Source organism: Sphaeramia orbicularis, chromosome 3 (assembly GCF_902148855.1).
Source record: "Sphaeramia orbicularis chromosome 3, fSphaOr1.1, whole genome shotgun sequence".
Lineage (NCBI taxonomy): Eukaryota > Metazoa > Chordata > Actinopteri > Kurtiformes > Apogonidae > Sphaeramia > Sphaeramia orbicularis.
Genome location: NC_043959.1, coordinates 35,902,748 through 35,921,310, shown reverse-complemented (window position 1 = coordinate 35,921,310; position 18,563 = coordinate 35,902,748). Strand labels below are relative to the sequence as shown.

General features: G+C 40.2%; 1 protein-coding gene across 2 annotated transcripts in view; it reads left to right on the top strand.

Moving 5' to 3' along the window:
* Positions 1–18,563, top strand: part of LOC115412489 (transcription initiation factor TFIID subunit 4) — a 91,885-nt gene that overhangs the window by 49,007 nt on the left and 24,315 nt on the right. For both annotated transcript variants that reach the window (XM_030125035.1, XM_030125025.1), the window contains 2 exons: positions 3,866–3,922; positions 17,364–17,486. In XM_030125035.1, coding sequence (XP_029980895.1) covers positions 3,866–3,922; positions 17,364–17,486 — 180 coding nt within the window. The remainder of the gene's footprint in view (positions 1–3,865; positions 3,923–17,363; positions 17,487–18,563) is intronic.

The window sequence follows — 18,563 nt, the reverse complement described above, 5'->3', positions numbered from 1 at the left end:
CTGTCTTAAATATAGTATTGGTCTGTAGTTTTGGTTCTAAAACAGTCCAGTTTTAGATGTCATGTTATTTAATTGTTCAACCACAGTACAGACAGAAATACATGACTGAATACAACCCATTTAGTTTCATGTTATGCAGCCGGGAGACTTTTTTCACTTTGTAAAGTCTGTAAATGAGTAAAACAGGGAAGGACATTTTGTGATTAAGAACGGAAACTACTTTTATCCACTGTAATATTTGGCAGGAAATTGAACATCAAACAGCATTAAGTCATGTATATATTTATGCTAGTGCACTGACCTGTGGGAATCCACAGGTTCTAGAAGCAGTAGAGTTGATAAAATGGGGAGCTGAGCTAAGCTTACTGGTGTAAAACATGGATTAGGTAAAATATAATGGCCCTCATTTTGTTACCTCCGCCAGGAGGTATTGTGATCACTTTGCTATGTGTGTTTGCGTGCGTGCGTGCTTGTTTGCGTGTTTGTTTGTTTGTTTGTTAGCAAGATAACTCAAAAAGTTATGGACAGATTTTCATGAAATTTTCAGGAAATGTTGATACTGGCACAAGGAAGAAATTATTAAATTTTGGCAGTGATGGGGGGGGGGCAGATCTGTCTTGGCGGAGGTCTGCACTCTCCGAGTGCTTTTCTTGTTTTGTTTTGTATTGACATCGATGTGGACCATAGACTTTTACACAGGGCTGAACATGACGGTTTATTGAATTGTACTATTCCCAGTAGCATGTGAAGGCAGCATAAAAGTTTTACGTAGGACTGAGTATGACGTTTTCTTGAATTGTACTATTCGCGATAGCATGTGAAGGCAGCACAAGACTTTAATGCAGGACTGAACATGACGGTTTATTGAATTATACTATTCCTGTTAGCACGTGATGGCAGCATAAGCCTTTTACACAGGACTGAACATGACATTTCATTGCGACTCACTGCCGTTCTGTGTCCGGTGTCAAGGGAAAATTTGAGTCTCCGGACGATATGAGTTGCGCATGCATAGAAGCATTTATATCTGTCAGCCATCTTTTATAACTCATTACGGCAACCTCGCTAGGACAAATCACTGTTGTATGAGTCAAATTATGTAAAAGTACAGAGACTTGACTTTACATTCAAGGAGTATCTTTCTAGCAATCAGAAGTGATTTTGAGAGTCAATTTATATACCTACTTTTGGTCTGGATTGGGACATTAATGGGCCAGGTTTAACTGGGGACCGGCATAATGGAACCGGGCCACCTGAAAAGCCATTGTAATTTTAAAAACAGCTAATAACTCAGAAAGTATTGGTCATATCAATAAGCTGTTTTCACGTGTCTGATCCTTGACCCAAAATACATAAGTACTCCAAAAGGCAAAGGCTAGCTCTGTCCAGTTTTTCAGTCATAAAGCAGACACATACATGCACGCATGCACACAGAGGCCACTTTGTAATATAGATTTAGTCTCTTGATTTGGACCAAGAGGAGAGAAGTGCGGAAGGAAGGACTGTGTTTTCAAACTCTCATGATTTTGTCTTGGATTTTAATGAGTAAAAAACTAAAATGAGCAAAAATATAATAGAAATAGAGAAATACACTTAGTTTTCATTTTCCTCAAGGTAAATATTTAAGGATGTTCATGAATAAAATAGCTTTGTACAATGTGCAACTTTTAATAAGCAATAACGTATTTGATATACTTCCTACCCTCTATAAATCAATGATTTACTTATAATATCTAGAAAAAAGTAACTAAGACCAACAGTGAAACTAAATTGAAAACTCAACAAAAACTAGAAAAGCACTTGGAGCGCAGACCTCTGCCAAGGCAGATCAGCCCCCCCCCCAATCACCACCAAAATTTAATCATTTGTTCCTTGTGCCAGTATCAACATTTCCTGAAAATTTCATCAAAATCCGTACATAGCTTTTTGAGTTATCTTGCTAACAAACAAACAGACAAACCCCGATGAAAACCTAACCTCCTTGGCAAGGTAACTAGCCTATTTCTCAAAGTAAGTGAAAAATAAACTGGGAAACAAAACTATAGTATAATGACTGGTCACATACAACCCATAGTTTAATCAAGCTAAATTTAATCCAGGAGTTTAAGAACTCATTTTAGGCAACAGAAAACATCAACCTGCTAAAAGTAGACAAAACAAACTCTATATAAACTCATATACTGGGCATCACAGGTGTACTATTAACTGAACTGGAAAATTGAGCTTTTCTTGACCACTGACGTAGACTTCATTCCTCTCCACTTCATTCCACTCGTCCAAACCTGGTGAAACTTGTCAGTTTGTGGTACCTGGTCCTGTTCTCCCCTACTCCCCTCTATTCCCTCCTGTAAGCGGGAAAACCAGGGCAGCTGACAGAGGAGATGTAAAGCATGCCAGTGGCACCGCTGCCCTTTGTAAACAGTCCATCTGTAGCTACCCCTCCCACTCCTCTGCCCCTCTGCCACCCCCCTCCCCTCCTGCCTCTCTCCGGCTAATTTGACCTCTTGAATAAGAACCCACTAAAACAATCCCCTCCGCCCTCATCTTCGTCTCCTCCTTCACAACAAGTCACCCCCCCCTCCTCCACGCCGTCCATTTAAAATATGACTCAAGTCTTAAGGGATACTCTGGCCGACTGGAGGGCAAACGCATTAGTCTTAGTTGAGATACCGACCAGTACGTGAACCGCCTGATATATTTAAAGCCAATTAGCAGGAAAGCTAGGAGGAGCAACTCTACGTCTATGAGACAGAGAAGATGAGAGGAGGGAGTGAAAGGGAGGTAAAGGTAGCTGAGTGGGAACTGGTGTGAAAATAATGTAGATTTCAACCACCCAACACAATAAAGGTACAATAAAAAGTTCTGTGTGGAATATTTAGGAAGATCTAATTGCAGGAAATGAACATAATAGTCATATTAGGTTTCATTGGTGAATAATCAGTTGTGTTTAGTTTTGTTTTTTTTTTTAAGAGATTGGGTGTCCTTCATACAGTCTTTCACCATTTTGTGGAACCATAGACTTCTTCTTTTGGATGTTTAATAGAGGGTGACATCCAGCAATAATTTGTATTATCGTCACCTGCTATATTGGCGTGTAGACCCAGTTATTATCCTCTCTAGCAAAAATTAAATTAGAGATAAACCAAACACTGACTTTAGCTAAGGCCAGAACCTTTTAATTGCAAATGATAAAATGAATATTTATCCAAAATTTGGATAAAGCAGAGCAGTTTCTTGCATGTCCAACACTGATAAAATATGAAAAACTGTAACTGCACTGATTTTGTCCGGTTTCTGAACACACAGTAAGACCGTTGTGTTGTGTCTGTGGTGCCATAATCTGCCTGTTTTGCCGGCAGTGGTCAGCCGTACATGTACATTTGGCTGTGTGGTGAAGGATTCCCAGGGACAAGTACATTCACCCAGATCTTAGCTGCTGATTAAAATAGAAGTGCTGTGTTGTTACACCGGGGATACACACACACAGCAATGGATAGCCACACACTGGCTCATGGTGACACACACACACACACAGCCACTGCCACTGATACTCACTAACATCCTTTGCCCTGTGTATGTGTGTGTGTGCTGGCTTGTGCAGAATTTTTAATAACCTCTTTTGATTAGAATCCCCCTCCAGCGGCTTATTTAGGGCTGGATTTGGAGCGGGTTTAAAGGCCACTGCCCCCCGGGGGGCGCTCCATTGCACTTCTCTGAATTCAAATACGATGTCCTTGACACCTCTGTATCCTGTTCCCATTTTGCACTATTTTTGCTGCAGCAGCAACAGATGAGTAGCGAAGGGGGGGTGGGCTCCTTAAACCAGCTGTTAACCTGTGTTTCCCCCCCTCCCTTTACTCCACAGAGTCGCTCCAGGCAAGAGGACCCAGAGCAAGCTCGACTGAAACAGAAAGCTAAGGAGGTAAGCTGCTGCGGAGATCATTACCCTTGACATTTCCCCGACTCCAGTGTATTAATTTTTCATGCCTCACTACATATGTAATGCCATTTAAAGTCGAACTTAAAAAAGTTTGAGGAATTATTCGCGCCGATTGATGCCCATGTGTGGAAAATTATTTTCTGCGCACCAAAGACACCCTCCACCTCCTCCATCCTCCATCATTTTTTTTCTTTTCTTCATCTATTTCAGCTTCCTCATGTTGCACCAGTTAAATTGTGACCAACTGCTACTGATTGAGACCCCCTTTTTTGGACTTTTGGGTTAGTTAATGTAGATTTATTTTGCATTAATATTCATCACGGTCATTTTTGACACTCATTTCTCATTTTTGAAGCACATTTTAGTGTTTGCAAAAAATCTGACAATAGTTCAGTAAAACCTTAAAAAAGAACTCAGCTGCATCATGAATGAGAATTCAAATGTAAAAAAAACCCCAAAAAATAGCTAAAGATGATCTACAGTCGCAAGATGCCAATGCATATCACTCTGGTTTGCAAACTGGAAGATGCTACAACAAACTTATAGCACTTTTGTTGACAGTACAAGACTAAATTCACAGTTCAAGTCTTATAAAGATGAAATCCCTGTGGAACTCAGAAAGTAGACCATGCACTCTTGTTTCTGTAGTTATTAATGTTTACACAAACAAAATAGTTATGTCACAGCTGAAGTTAGCATTTTCCTTTGTTTTACTTCAGAACAACTTCACCAGTTGCTTTCAGTCCTTGGCTCGCTAGCAAAGATCAAGAAGTTTGTGTGGAGCTTTCATGGACTAGTCTGAGCAGGCAGGAGGATAAAACAGGCACCACTATGCACCTGTTGTTGTTGATGTGCAACTTAAAGAGCAGCAGTGGTTTCTCCTGGCTGGGTTGCTCTTCTTTTTAAACCCCTTTAATCCATACAAGTAAAGTTTACTGAACATATCTGCACTTTTCTCAATAACACCTAGTTTATCCTCACACTGTTCAACAAATTTCCACCCAACAGTTTCCAAGTGCAACTCCTTTCTTTAAATGCCACACGGTCATTTGCATTCAGTATCTGTAAATGCCTGGCTCAAGGGCAACTCATTATGGTTGTTTGGGCAAAGTATTTAAATTTTGCGATTTTTTTTCAAGCCTGTCTACTCTGTTGAACTTATGACCGACCTTCAAGTGACAAGTCGACTTCCCTTACCTCTGGCTACTGGCAGCACTCTGTCTTTTCTCTGTGTCTACTGTGGACATCTTTCTAGCAATAGTGAGCTCTGCAGCAGTTAAGAACATTCACAGTAGATCTCAGCCTACCCATAAGCCCCACATATGCAAATGAAGTAGCGTAATAGGCAGCGCGATAGGTTTGCCCCAGGGGCCATGTGATCAAAGTGGATCTCCTCCCTGTTAAGTGGCAGTCCGCTCATCATCTGGATACGGCCAGATTAGCGCCTCGTGAAGAGACGCCTCATACGCGTATGCACATTTTCATTTTCATCTGGAATTTTAAGAAGGTGGTTTGGAAATTGTTACTTTATGTAATGCTTTCCCAGCGAGAGAAGAGGAAGACTCCCTGCACCCCAACACACACACACACACGCACACACACACACACACACACACACACAACAACGCTCACCCACCCTCCCTCACCTCTTTCTTTTTTGCTTAATGGCCGTCGTTTCTCAGCCCCCGTGCCTCTCCGGTTTTCATCACCTGACTGGCTCAAGGGGACAGAGCTGGCTGTTTGTGTCACTGCAGAGTCTGTCGGCAGCTCACACATCTGCGCAAATTTCATCAGGATAATGAGCCCGAGCTACTCTTCCAGGCGACGGGCAGAGGAGCCAGCCTCTCTTTAAGCCCCCCTTTCTCTGATCACACGCACCACACACACATAAAACATCCGCTACCTCCAAACAATCATCATTTTGGAAAGATGGAATTACGGCACGTTATATACTTGAACTAAGTGTTTGTGCGTAAATGAATTTGGCACATGATTAGTTTGTAAAAACACAGGTGTGGTGTCGTATAAAACTACTGTGCAGACCCCAGTCGGTAGTAAAGGCTGATTACCAAGTATTTATCCACGACCAGCAGAAAACACTATTAACAGTCAAGCCGTGTTCAATGTCAAGTCCAGTCAATTTTATGATTTACAGAATCATGCATTTGTCTCAGAAGGCTTTACCAAAGGGATATAAGCTCTGGATGCTAAAGATTTTATGCTCTTTCTTTTCTACCAACCTTCTGGACTCAAGTGTTTTCTGCCATTGTTTGGTAAAGTGTGTGTGATAATGAAGTTAAAGCTTTGAGGTGTTGCTACAGGGATTTTTGGGTTTTATGCTTGTTTATTAACATAATTCTATGCTTCTTGCACCAGTATCTTAACCTATAACCATATCACCAGCAGTGTTAGCTGGTCAGAGAGTCACTGGTAGAGGTTTTGCATGAGGGGGAAGCAGAGCAGTCTAACGCCTCTGTTTTCTCTATTCACCACCATTTGGCCGAAAGGTCAGATGGGCTATTTCAGAAATGCCCCCAGTGAAAATCAATGGGCAAATCATGGCGCTCAGTTCCTGTTTGTTGTTAGTGCTAGTGGTTGTGGGTCTGTGTGTTCTGTCTGTTCCATCACTGAGGCAGGGGGAGGCCAGGCAATGCCTAATCATTGAGAATAAGAGAACGAGAGAAGGAGACAGAGAGACAGAGACAAAGAGATAGAGAGAAAAGGCGTCTTGAGGGGAGGAAAAGAGGGGAGGTAGAGAGAGAGATAGAGAGGGAGTTAAGGCCAGTAGAGATACATCACGATGTCAGACACACAGACACACTGCAGCCACAGATTCATCATCGCAACCGCGTCTGCAGGCGCAACTGGACACAGGAAACAAGTGAACTGAAGAAGAGAAGTGGAGAGAGGACAGGAGCGAAGAGACGAGAGCAGAGGAAAAAAGACAAATTGGCCACAACAGCTGGTCAAATTTGGCCAAAAGCTTTTGCTGGGGCCAGGTCAAGTGCACAATCAAACCAGGTCATACCTAGAATACCAATATTTCTACTATATGTCATGTGAATAGTTACAGTAAGAGCTAACCATTAAAAAAATCAAACATCTGTATAAATCCCACTATAATTGGGCCATAATTGGACAAAGTAGTCAGGAGTTATAAATCGATATTTTGAGATACATGGCTAAACAGCCACAGGTAATTTCAGCCACAAAAAAATAGTCTGAGGAAGAAGTGAGTGACTGAGGGTGTCACCTTATTTGCTCACTACCTCTGCTGAGCAAGACTAACATTAGCTCTTGAACAATGACCAATTAAAAAGTGCAGGCTTGTTGTGGAGGGCAGTGTTAATAGGGGCATGATCTCCTCCAGCCTTTTGCTTGACATATTTTAAAATATCGCACTATAATTAGTTTGGATCCCCCAATATTATACAGAATTTAACAATGTGCTGGAGCTAAATTTAGATCTGCGTGATTGAGATGTAAGAAGAAAAAGCTTCCAATTATGTCACATACAGCTGATAAATGTGATGCGATAAAAAGCTTCAGAACATTGACTAAAAAAAGAATTTGAATCATTCCAATAAAGAGCCTGAAATAAGAGAAAATTAAAGGTTAACACTAGTAGCCCAAAACATTCTCCTCGTAGACCACTGTGCCAAAAGCAACATCTGTTAAACTTCAGATAGTCCACTTTTAACTCTAAGACAGATCGCACATTACTGTTAATTATAATTTTTCACAACAGGGAAGTTTTATGTGTTTTAAATAGTCTAAACACCTGGAAAATGGATGATATAATACTCAGGACACACCACCTACGATAGGGATAGTATCACATTAGAGTAGGTCTGGAATACTTGAATCACCTACATACATCATAGTATCTGTGTAAAAATAAAAAGTGTTCAAAATACCCCTAAAAGAATGATGTATTATGTATTCATTGCATTGTTTCATCATTTTAACAGAATTTGAGCATTGAGATGAAATGATGTACAAAACTGCAGAAAGTCTTGGCATAGTGCATCTTTTACACAGACACACACCGGCTGCAACACGTGTGTAAAAGGATTTAACAAAAATACTGATATTTGGCGTCCGTATCGATAACATTTCACAGGAAGAAGATTATAAAACATATTCCCCAATCAATACTTTGTCCCACATGTACTATATATTGTCATTTGTTCTTAAGTATGATATTCAAGCACTTTTTCGCCACTGTCATCACTCTGTGCTTACATTAGGGGAATATTTCAGAGCATGGGAACAGCATGACACTTATCCAGCTTTAGCATAGTGCATCTTTTACACAGACACACACTGGCTGTAACGTGTGCAATAGGATTTAACAAAAATGTTGATATTTGGCGTCCATATCGATAACATTTCACAGGAAGAAGATTAAAAAAGATATTCCCAAATCAATACTTTGTCCCATATGTACTATATGTTGCCATTCATTCTTAACTATGATATGATATTCAAGCACTTTTTCACTGCTGTCATCACTCTGTGCTTACATTAGGGGAATATTTCAGCGCATGGGAACAGAACGAAGCTTATCCAGCATCCCTGGGTAAATAAAGGTTAAAAGTGGTTAACCAAACACGCCTTCGACTGATAATCCAATCACTGGCAGACCTTAAGATGATGAATGAGGGGGAATATTCCTCTCCTCTCCTCTCCTCTCCTCTCCTCTCCTCTCCTCTCCTCTCCTCTCCTCTCCTCTCCTCTCCTCTCCTCTCCTCTCCTCTCCTCTCCTCTCCTCTCCTCTCCTCTCCTCTCCTCTCCTCTCCTCTCCTCTCCTCTCCTCTCCTCTCCTCTCCTCTCCTCTCCTCTCCTCTCCTCTCCTCTCCTCTTCATATTTCTATGCCCTTGTAGCAACACTCTACTTCTTGCTCAGAGTGATTCCAGAAGACTTGTGTGAAACGAAAGCCGTCCAATGGGAATCTCAAAGGTTTTTGTTAGAATAATTTTCCTCAAATATTTTTCTTCTTCAGGCATTGAGAGATTTTTTTTGCCCGTTTTGACACAGCAGCATTGCTCAAATGTCTTGAACCTCTACTGAATTAATTCTGCCCTAGCTCAACTTTGAACCTAGCACGGCTCCAATTAAAAGCCTGCAGTTATATGTCCTGCTTTGCTGTACGGACATTTATCTGTGAATATGTGATATACATACATACAAATTAGACTAATATACATGTGACATATGCACAACCGTGGTCAGCTTGTGCATATTTAGCCTGATTTCACACATAATGAAGAATTACTTGCATTAATGTTGTGCATTTTATTTAAATGATAACCCTTTGCTCAGCTACTATGCACCAGGCCTAAATGCATACGTACATGATTCCTGATTGGCCTGGCATCCTCCACAAGTGACCAGGTCATGGAGAGACTGGAATCCACCCACACTTAAAGCCCCGTCAGCCAGAGCCTCACACTTCTCCAGAGAGGAGAGGCTTTTGTGTGTCAGAGGACAATGTAGCAGCCCCTTAGTTTTTATTAGGCCAGTTATATCTGCAAGTTCATAGGCTCTCATCCTCTGGCCCTCCGCAAACTGCTCTGCTCAAAGAGGCGCTCTCCCCTGTCAGGCAGGCCTCAGGGCAACAGCCTCCCACCCTCCTCCATGTTCGCTCCCTTTCTGTGCTGACTTTCAAAGAGAATTCCTGCTGTTTTGTGTGTCCCAGTTCATACTTGTTATATTCTTTTTTTTCTGCCCTTATGGATACACAATACCTTAATAAAAACCTCACTGACTGAGTGTTTCAACATCCTCATTCACCAAGATTGAGTGATTTTATGCCTACATGTGTCTTATAGTTCATTAGTTTAGTAGATGTTTTTTTTAAAAATTTCATCAGATTTCAGTTAAACCTCAGTTACGTTTCTTGAAAATTCATATGGATAATTTAATGATCACATTAGAGAGGGCTGCTCTTCAAGATGTGCGGGCTACCAAATAGTACACTGTAACCCTATTTTTATTTGTTGCTTTGTTGTCGGTAGACTCTAACTTCCGTGTTTTTCTTCACCTCAAGACATATTACAAGAAAAAATAGAAGCGGGCTTTAAAAGTACCTTTGGTGTTCCTGTGTGTTTTCGAATATTACAAAGTGCTGTAATGAGAAGGAAAACAACAAAAAAGGAGATTTTTTTTTTGCCTCAAAGGGAGATAGCGACTCGTCTTCTCGCTATACAAGCCTGTAGGTTCACTTTTCTCTTTGTGCGCCGGAGCACTCCTTGGGACTCAAGCGACAGGGGAATTGGGCATGCTGAGCTACGCTGGTGGCGAGGTGCCAGCCTCCTTTGCCTGGGATATAAGTGAGAGGGAGGCAGGAGGCAGGACACGTTTCAATTAGGCAACAAACACCACACACGGAGAATAGGAGAGGGGGAAAAAAACACCTCATCCTCTCCAGCTAACTTCACTCTCTGACCTCTCCAAAAAAAAAAAAACACATACACACCTTCGAGAACCACTTTGCCCCACCTTTTCTTTTCTTTTTCATTTAAAATCTAAGGTGTCATTTTTGTGGAATTCATATGGGAAGGACAGTAGCGAGGGTCTTTGTGAGGTGATGCTAAGTGTGCCAGCTCGGCCTGCATGTTTCCATTAGATTGTCATGTTGGCTAATTAGAGAGCGGCAGCATGATTCACCTTGTTAATTAGGAGGACTTGCACACCATGTGCCTGGGGGCGGTGTGGGGAAGAAGAGCCCAGCCTCAGAGCTTGCTAGTCGCCTGCTGCCTATGAAGATTCCCCTTCTCATCTACCTTCTTTTCACTCTTTTTTTTTGATTTGGAAATGAATAAATCATTGAGATCGTCCTCTCTCGCAGTGTGAATATCTGAGTTCTCATCTTTTCCTGGATGCAAATTAGGTGTGATCAATAGAAGGTGACGAGCGGCAAATCTAAATGTTAAAAAAGAAGAGAGACAGGGATAGAAGACTGCTAGACGAAGCAGCATAGAATGAGACAAAGCAGGGGAACATTTAAAGTAGGAAATTTTCCCTTAGATAAGCAGTATTTTTAATGATCACCACTTTCCCGTTGTCGCTCCTGTGTAACACCGTCAGAATCTGCTTAACACTGATTTCTGGCTGCTTCATTAAACACCCTTGTGTCGTAAAATACATATGTAGCACAAATATTGTTATTTGTAAGAAATAAGGCTAACTGAAAAGAAGGTATTAGCTTATTCAATTTATCCACATATCTCAAACAGTCTCCCTCCACATGGTTTAATCCCTGCAAATAAGTTGCAGATGAAGAGGAACCGTAAGGTCATGATAGTGACACTCACATAATGACCTTAGCTTCAGGGGCAGCTCAGGGCTGTGAATAATAGGTCCTTGGCCCTGGAAACACTTCTGACACACTCAGCTTCAGAGGAAATGAAACACTGTGAGCCAAGACTATTAGCTCATGCATGTATTTTGAATTCATCTACATAGGTAAAATAATATAATCACAAGGAGATTCAAAGGAATATTTAAAGATTGTTGTGTGTGGATTGAAATAGATAATGAGACTTTGAAAGCATTTACTCAATATTTTCAATATTTTTGAACCCTGTTTGGTTTAATGTCTGGTTTTTCCAGAAAATAATGCTAGTGCTATTGTATTTGTATTGTATTTGATTGTATTTGGTGGATAATGAATAAACATCTAAAATTATTTTGAAATTTATAAGTTTAATTGATGGTGTAGATGTGCTAAAATAAATATGTGCATATTTTCAATGCAGAATACAATACATTTCAACTTTACACCTATAAGGGCAATTAAATGTGACGGCTGGTACCACGGCACCTGATACAGTGCACTCCACCATATACATCTTCTATAAATTTAATAGTCAGAATATTCGATTTTTAGGAACAGGGTCATATTTTTAGTTGTGTAATGACCTCGTACATATTTCTATCCATTTTTAACACGAAGACTTCGCCTACATTAGCAGATCGCGGGCTGATCTCGTTTCTTTGTAGTGTCTGAGTGCAGATGGAGAGTGGAAACCTGATTGGTTACTGCAAATGGCCCTTCTCCCTGCAGCAAACTAACTGCCAGGCACTTCACATGAAGAAAGGCCTCAAGATGCAGCTCGCAGATGTTCACGTATTGTCGGCCATGTGGGTGTCAGGTGAATGAGATCCATGGATTACAGAAACCCATACAGCACAACGCACATACATAAAATGTCAACACACACTCATATTAAGTTGTGGAAAGGCACACAGGAATAATAGTTTTCACATAGCTGCATTTAACATTTAACATTGAAATGCTTTCATAAATAGTAAATACACAGTTCAGTACAGTACATAAAAGAAACATTTATAAGAATCACTGCAGAGATAGTTACTGATTAACTTTGATATGTGGTTTGATGCAAAAAAAGTTTTAATTAGACATTTAGGTTTGAATATTAGAGGGTGTTTGGCATAAAATATGCCCGGTAGATGTGTTTTTGATTAATTTTACTGTTACAACTATATGACACCAGACAGAGGTGTAAATGAAAGGAGAAAACATGCATCAAAGGTTCACAGTTGGACTTTAATGGCTGTGATTAGACCAGCAGCTCCACAGCTCCTCTACAAATGTGTTAACGTATCAAAACCAGTCTGTTGCTGCTGCTGTCCTAATGTATTGTACCTGGCAGCATACACACTTTAACATGGGAAGATTTAAGTTGATACATTCTTCAGAGATTTCGCTCATTCTGCTGACACAGAAGATCATTGTCATTAGTATTAATTTAACACTGTTCTAATGAGTGTATACACCGCATTAGCAGAGTGAGTGTAAAAATGAGGATTTTTGCTTTATGTGAAACTAAGTTCATGGTGTGAACACTGAAATTCATCCAAATACAAAGTTTTTAAAGCTGGACTTATTACATTTATATTTCAGTATTTTCATGTTGTTTAAAGTCTGCCTGCCTACACACATTAAAAATATATAGTTAAAGTACAATGTTCAAGTGCAAGATTCAACTAAATAAATGTATTCACAACACTTTCTTGTTCTGTCTCTTGAGATGACTGTGCAAGATTTGACCACATCTTGGTTTTCTACCAAGTAAAAATCATTTAAAATATTATTAACCATTTATTTAGACACAGCTTCATCCTTAACATTCTTTCTCAAATGAGGTCTTTTTATTTTGCCACAGCTCAGCTATAGGGCAGCAGTCAGCAGGTTATGACGGGCCATTATAAGGGTTTTGACTCCTGCTGGTGCCACACATCTTTACATAGAATGTATGCACTAAGGCTGTTTGGGAAGAAAAAAAGCATTGACTAAAAGTGGCATATGCTATGTCTATATACCAAGGAGCTCCCCGCTGTGTCCTGTTGGACCATAGCGGGTTAGGGGGAGGGTAAGACCAACTCAAAACCCATGGTCTGGCTTTTGTACTGTGGTCTTTCGCAGGGAAGAAAGCCCTTTAGCTTCCTTCACAGCCCCATAGCTGCTTGTGACGTCAAGCAGAGCGTGTTCTGCTCTACCAAGGACATCTGTCTGTAAGCGTCTGGGGGGCCGCGAGCAGCCCCCGAGGCCTGGAGGAGGGCGGGAGCGAGGGAACGATGGAGGGAGGGTGCAGAGAAAAGCCTTTGTTAAAAACAGCAAAGATGGAGAATGGCAGGTTGGCCACCGTGGCTTCTTCTGAGCTCTTCTTGACTCCAAGCAGATCAGACCGCTCAGGGGTTCTTGCTATATTCTGGACATTTTTGCATCATAATGGAGCATATTGCTGTTTCTTCTATGTTGAAACAAAGCCCTGTTATTTCTTATTTATGTCTTGACAGACATCTTTACCAAACTATTAAGGCTACGGTGCCTGAAGTTACAACACTGTTACAACACATAATTCAAGACGTTGGAAACAGGTGTCTCAGTAATAGTATGACAGACAAATGTGTCTAGTTGTTTTATTTTTCACAAATAAGTCTCAATATGTGCGTTTTGTTTTGTAATGTAATGTATTGTCATGTCATATGATGATTTTCATTGTAATACACTGTAACTAATAGTAACACAAGAAACATGGAATTGATAATCACTTTTTAAAATTTTTTTTTTATTCAGTCTTTCAATTATTGCACATATAGAACTTCCTTTTACACACACTCACCACATTTACAGCTTGTAGGACTTCTCATTCCAGTTGAACTGAAGTATTACACTGTTGCCTATAAAGTTGAAATAAATTTGTTTTGAGACACATTCCTCTTTTTATTCCTATTTTTACACATCAGTAATTAATCACCTTTGACCTCGTACAATGATTACATACTGAGTCCCAGTTATACTTTATATATCAAGAATAAATCACATTGTCAATATAATCTCATTAGAGGAGGTAAAAATATGTTATTCCACCCTCATGGGCAACAGTGTATTTCCTAATTAGGATTAGAAAAGACGTAAAACTTCTGCTTTAAAACTAAGGTAATTGATCTAAAATATGTGCTACACAGTAACAGAAGATTAATCTCCTAAAAGATGCAAAATCATATTTTAATATTTATGAGTTTGTATCCAGTATGTTTCAATGTAATCAACACACCTGGTGATTATTGATGTATATAAATAGGAATAAAAAGAGGAATATATCTGAAAACAAAATTTAAAACTTTATGGGCAATTGTGTAAATTTTTGAGGTTAGATGATGGCTATTTTCATAAAATACCTGCTATTGATATCATTAATACCATGAACTTTGAAAGGAGAGCAGTTTACAAATGGTGTGTCCATGAAGATACTTAACAAATATACTAAATCTTGAAGTGTATTTTTAGCTTTTAACTTTTCAGATTGTAAGAGCATTTTCATATATTTTATATTTCCCCGCACTGACTATAATGCAGTGATATGACATTGTGACGCCTGCGTCTTCTGACAAATCTATGGCCATCTGGTGATTGATTTGGTTGTGTATTTGGAAAATGTTCTACATCACTTGACCTTTGCTGATAATTTGACAAGTCCCAATTCCCTGCTTCAAAAGGGCATACAGGCAGAAACACTGGTTTTTAAGTAACTTGAGAACAGCAGATACAGTATTTATGCAGTAGCATTGATCCAACCTGGCAAATATATGCAGCTGTTTCATTTTTCTTTTTTTTTTTTTTTTTTTTTAAGTCTGGGGAGGTTTACTGTGGTGACCTTTGCCATCTTTGCTTACAGTACAGCTTGGAAATACAAATAGGACAAAGGGATAGAATGTCCTAGTAACAAGTTATATATACATGTGTTGCTTGTTACCAGGTTTTAAATGCATATATTCAAGTATTAAAGGTCTATAAGAACATGATAGAAAGTAATAAATTATACTCAAAGAGGCCAGAAATTGGAAAACAAGCCATGACTAAATCTCAACAAACCCCATGCAGCTGAAAATATTAGATGACAATAAGCACTGAAGCCTTTATGAACATAACAGAATTCATTTATACACCTATGCACAAATGTGCTTTATGTGAACAGGAAATCTGTTACTGTCTGACCCAGCTCTGTCTTGTGTCGGTCGTCAGTCCTCAAAGGAAGGTAGACTGGGCATGATGTCTCCAGATTGAAATCAGTCTCCCAGTATCATGGCCGCCGCCTTACTGACGGGAAATGCAGAGCAGAGGGTTGCAGATGGTAAAATGAAGTCTTCATTTATCTTACAGTCATAAATCTGAAAATGCAGGCAGTTGCTGTGGGCACTGGAAGCCCATGCCTGGTGCCAACTGCTAGGCAGAGATGCCGGCATCCTGGTGCCATCAGTGAGATAGTGTCCCTCTCTCTCAGCTCACTTTGCTGTGGGATTTTTTAAGGTCAAGCCTGAAGAGATTTGTCTGTTGTTTGTGGCATAGCCTAACAAGACTAGCATTGATATCATAAATAGGCTACTACATTTGCCATGTGGACAGTAATCATGTCCGGCCCGTGAGCTATAGCGTTAAGCCACAGTTTATGGCTCCATCAAGTTCCAATTTTACATGTCAAGAACCCAACTTCTGATTCCCTGAAGTCTTTTCACTAAGTATGTTTAATATTTGTGGTTGTTAATTCTCAACATGCTCCGCCATACATTTTAAAATGTATTGTGTATTCAGCTGGTTGGTTCTGCCGTTATTATTTCCCCTACTTTGTGTTGTCAGCGTGTTTGAATCTTTCAACAGTTCCGCCGTGCTAAATGTGAAGTGGCAACACCCTAAAGGCCATGCCTAGCCAGTGGGGTTTTTTGGAAAAAATCAGAGGCAACTGCATGCACATTTTAGATCAGACTTTGTACACCAAAGCAACCTCTTACAGAGCAGCATCTGAAGTAACATGAAATTTTCCCCTGATCAGACAACATACATGCCTCACGCAAACACCAGTGCCTAGAGAAAACATGCTGAGAGATAACATAAAAGAACATGAAAGACATGAAAGCGCACATTGATTGTCCCTGTTCGCTTCAATCCAGGCCTCTCTGCCCCAGCAGGCAGTCACGCAGGCAAGCTGGTGGGTAGACATTCCCTGTGCTGTGGCCAAGATTGATAGTGTGTACTGTGTTTGCATGTTGGAGAGAGTGTTGACACCCTCTGTGCCATGGCCTCGGGCCGTCACACGTCCACCCAATAGAAAGGGCAGCTCCTAGCATCGCTGGGTTCCCCCTCAGCCCTGCAGCTAGACATGACATTACTTTGGGCAGTGCCCCCCCGCAACCTCCTCTCTAATACAGGCACCGATTGCAAAAAGTTAATTCACAGTGGGACCATGTGATTCAACGCCTCCTCTACACACACACACACACAACCACACATGCACAGTTTCTAACAGAGGTTGTGTTAATGGCTGACAACAGGATCCATTTGTGTTCTCTTTTTTTTTTTTTTTTTGGAAAGGTGGGAGAGGCTTTTCTTTTCTCTCCCTATTTTAGTTGCTTACTCACACCAGACATTCAAGTGTTTTGTTGCAATAAACCTCCAAATCAGCGAATGTGTCATCTGAAAGTCAGAAGAGGTAATGTGTCTGGCTACAAGTCATGGTTTACTGTTAATACGCACAGCATAAAAAGTGCCCAGATGGTCAAAGCACAAACATGGCTAATCAATTATTGTGTGTGTTGAATCCTGGTCATGTGCTTTTTTAAGAAGTGAAGAGGATGGAGAATGCTTTTGTGGGTGTTCCAGAGGACCATCAATGTCACCAAAACAAAACAAAAACACACACACACCCACTGATAATTTCCAAGAATGACGGTGACAGACATGAAGAGCATAGAGATTTGGTTTGTAGCCGAGCAGGCAGATGCAGACAAAGTATACACCACAATAAAAACAGATGCATGTGGCACCAGGGCAACACAATACTACAAAGTAGACTGTAAGGATGCTCTACAACCACTGTCCTTTGTCTTTACCAGATGCAACAACAGGAACTGGCTCAGATGAGACAGCGAGATGCAAACCTCACAGCACTAGCAGCCATTGGACCACGCAAAAAACGGAAGGTTGATTCACCTGGGACCACACCATCAGGGACAGAGGTAAGAACCGGCCTTTAATTGTTTTAATGACTTTGTCCATCATCAGTTACTTGTACCAACAGAAACTGACCCTTCACAGCTTTGGGTAATGATTATATGGCTAAGCATTTAAGATGCAGGTTACATAAAATATGTAAGTTGTCATGTTTTTCATTTACTTTTCCAGTAAGAAAAGGGCGACCTTTATTGTATTTAAAACCTCAAGCAGTTACAGTAATTCTTAAACTCTGAAATCATTTCCTGCAGGCGGAGCAAAGCTTTTTAGATGTTCCCACTGATAACTGGTTCAGGGTCGACATCTGACAGACCAATAGCTAATGGTTTGTTGTTATTATTATGTGTTGCACTGCTCAGAAGAATTACCACATTGTTTACGGTGAATTATCTGTACTGCTGTGATTCTTTTTACCAGACATGAGTACATCCTTTCATTCCACTCGTGTTAGTAACGTTTGACCTCTGTTGGTGGAAGACATGATGACGTGACCAGTTTATAGATGAAGCAGCAAAAAATAACCTGGCATTGTAGAGATATAACACAACCCACATTATAAATTTTGATTGTTATAAGTTATGTAGTCATAATGACTTTATATCATTTAAAACACATACATTTATATTTCCTCCCTCCACTTTTAGTAAAATTGTTGGGAAACATTTATTTAATGCAGTGCAATCAGTGCCAATGGCCATTTAAAGCAATATTCCTAAGATGGACAAACAGTAACACAATATTAGCATCCTAAATGAATACTCAATGAACAGTGTCTGAGTTCAGGAAAAGTTCATCCCAAAAAACAAGAAAAAGCAGGAAAAACATACCTAGATTAGCATTGGCTGGATCAGTGGGTAAACATTGTCCCACAGTAAATCACTTTCCTGATTCATTTTCAGTTTGCCCATTGGTCACAGATCACAGATTTGGTATGGCATCTGACTCCCCACTGAAGTTGGTTCTATGTATGCACTGTTTGTATTGTTTAGTCGAGAAGCTGTGAAGTGCACTGGTGGCTTTGTGACTCAGTATGCAGCCTTCTGAACCATTGTTCCCATGTTTAATCACTTACAAAGTGGAAA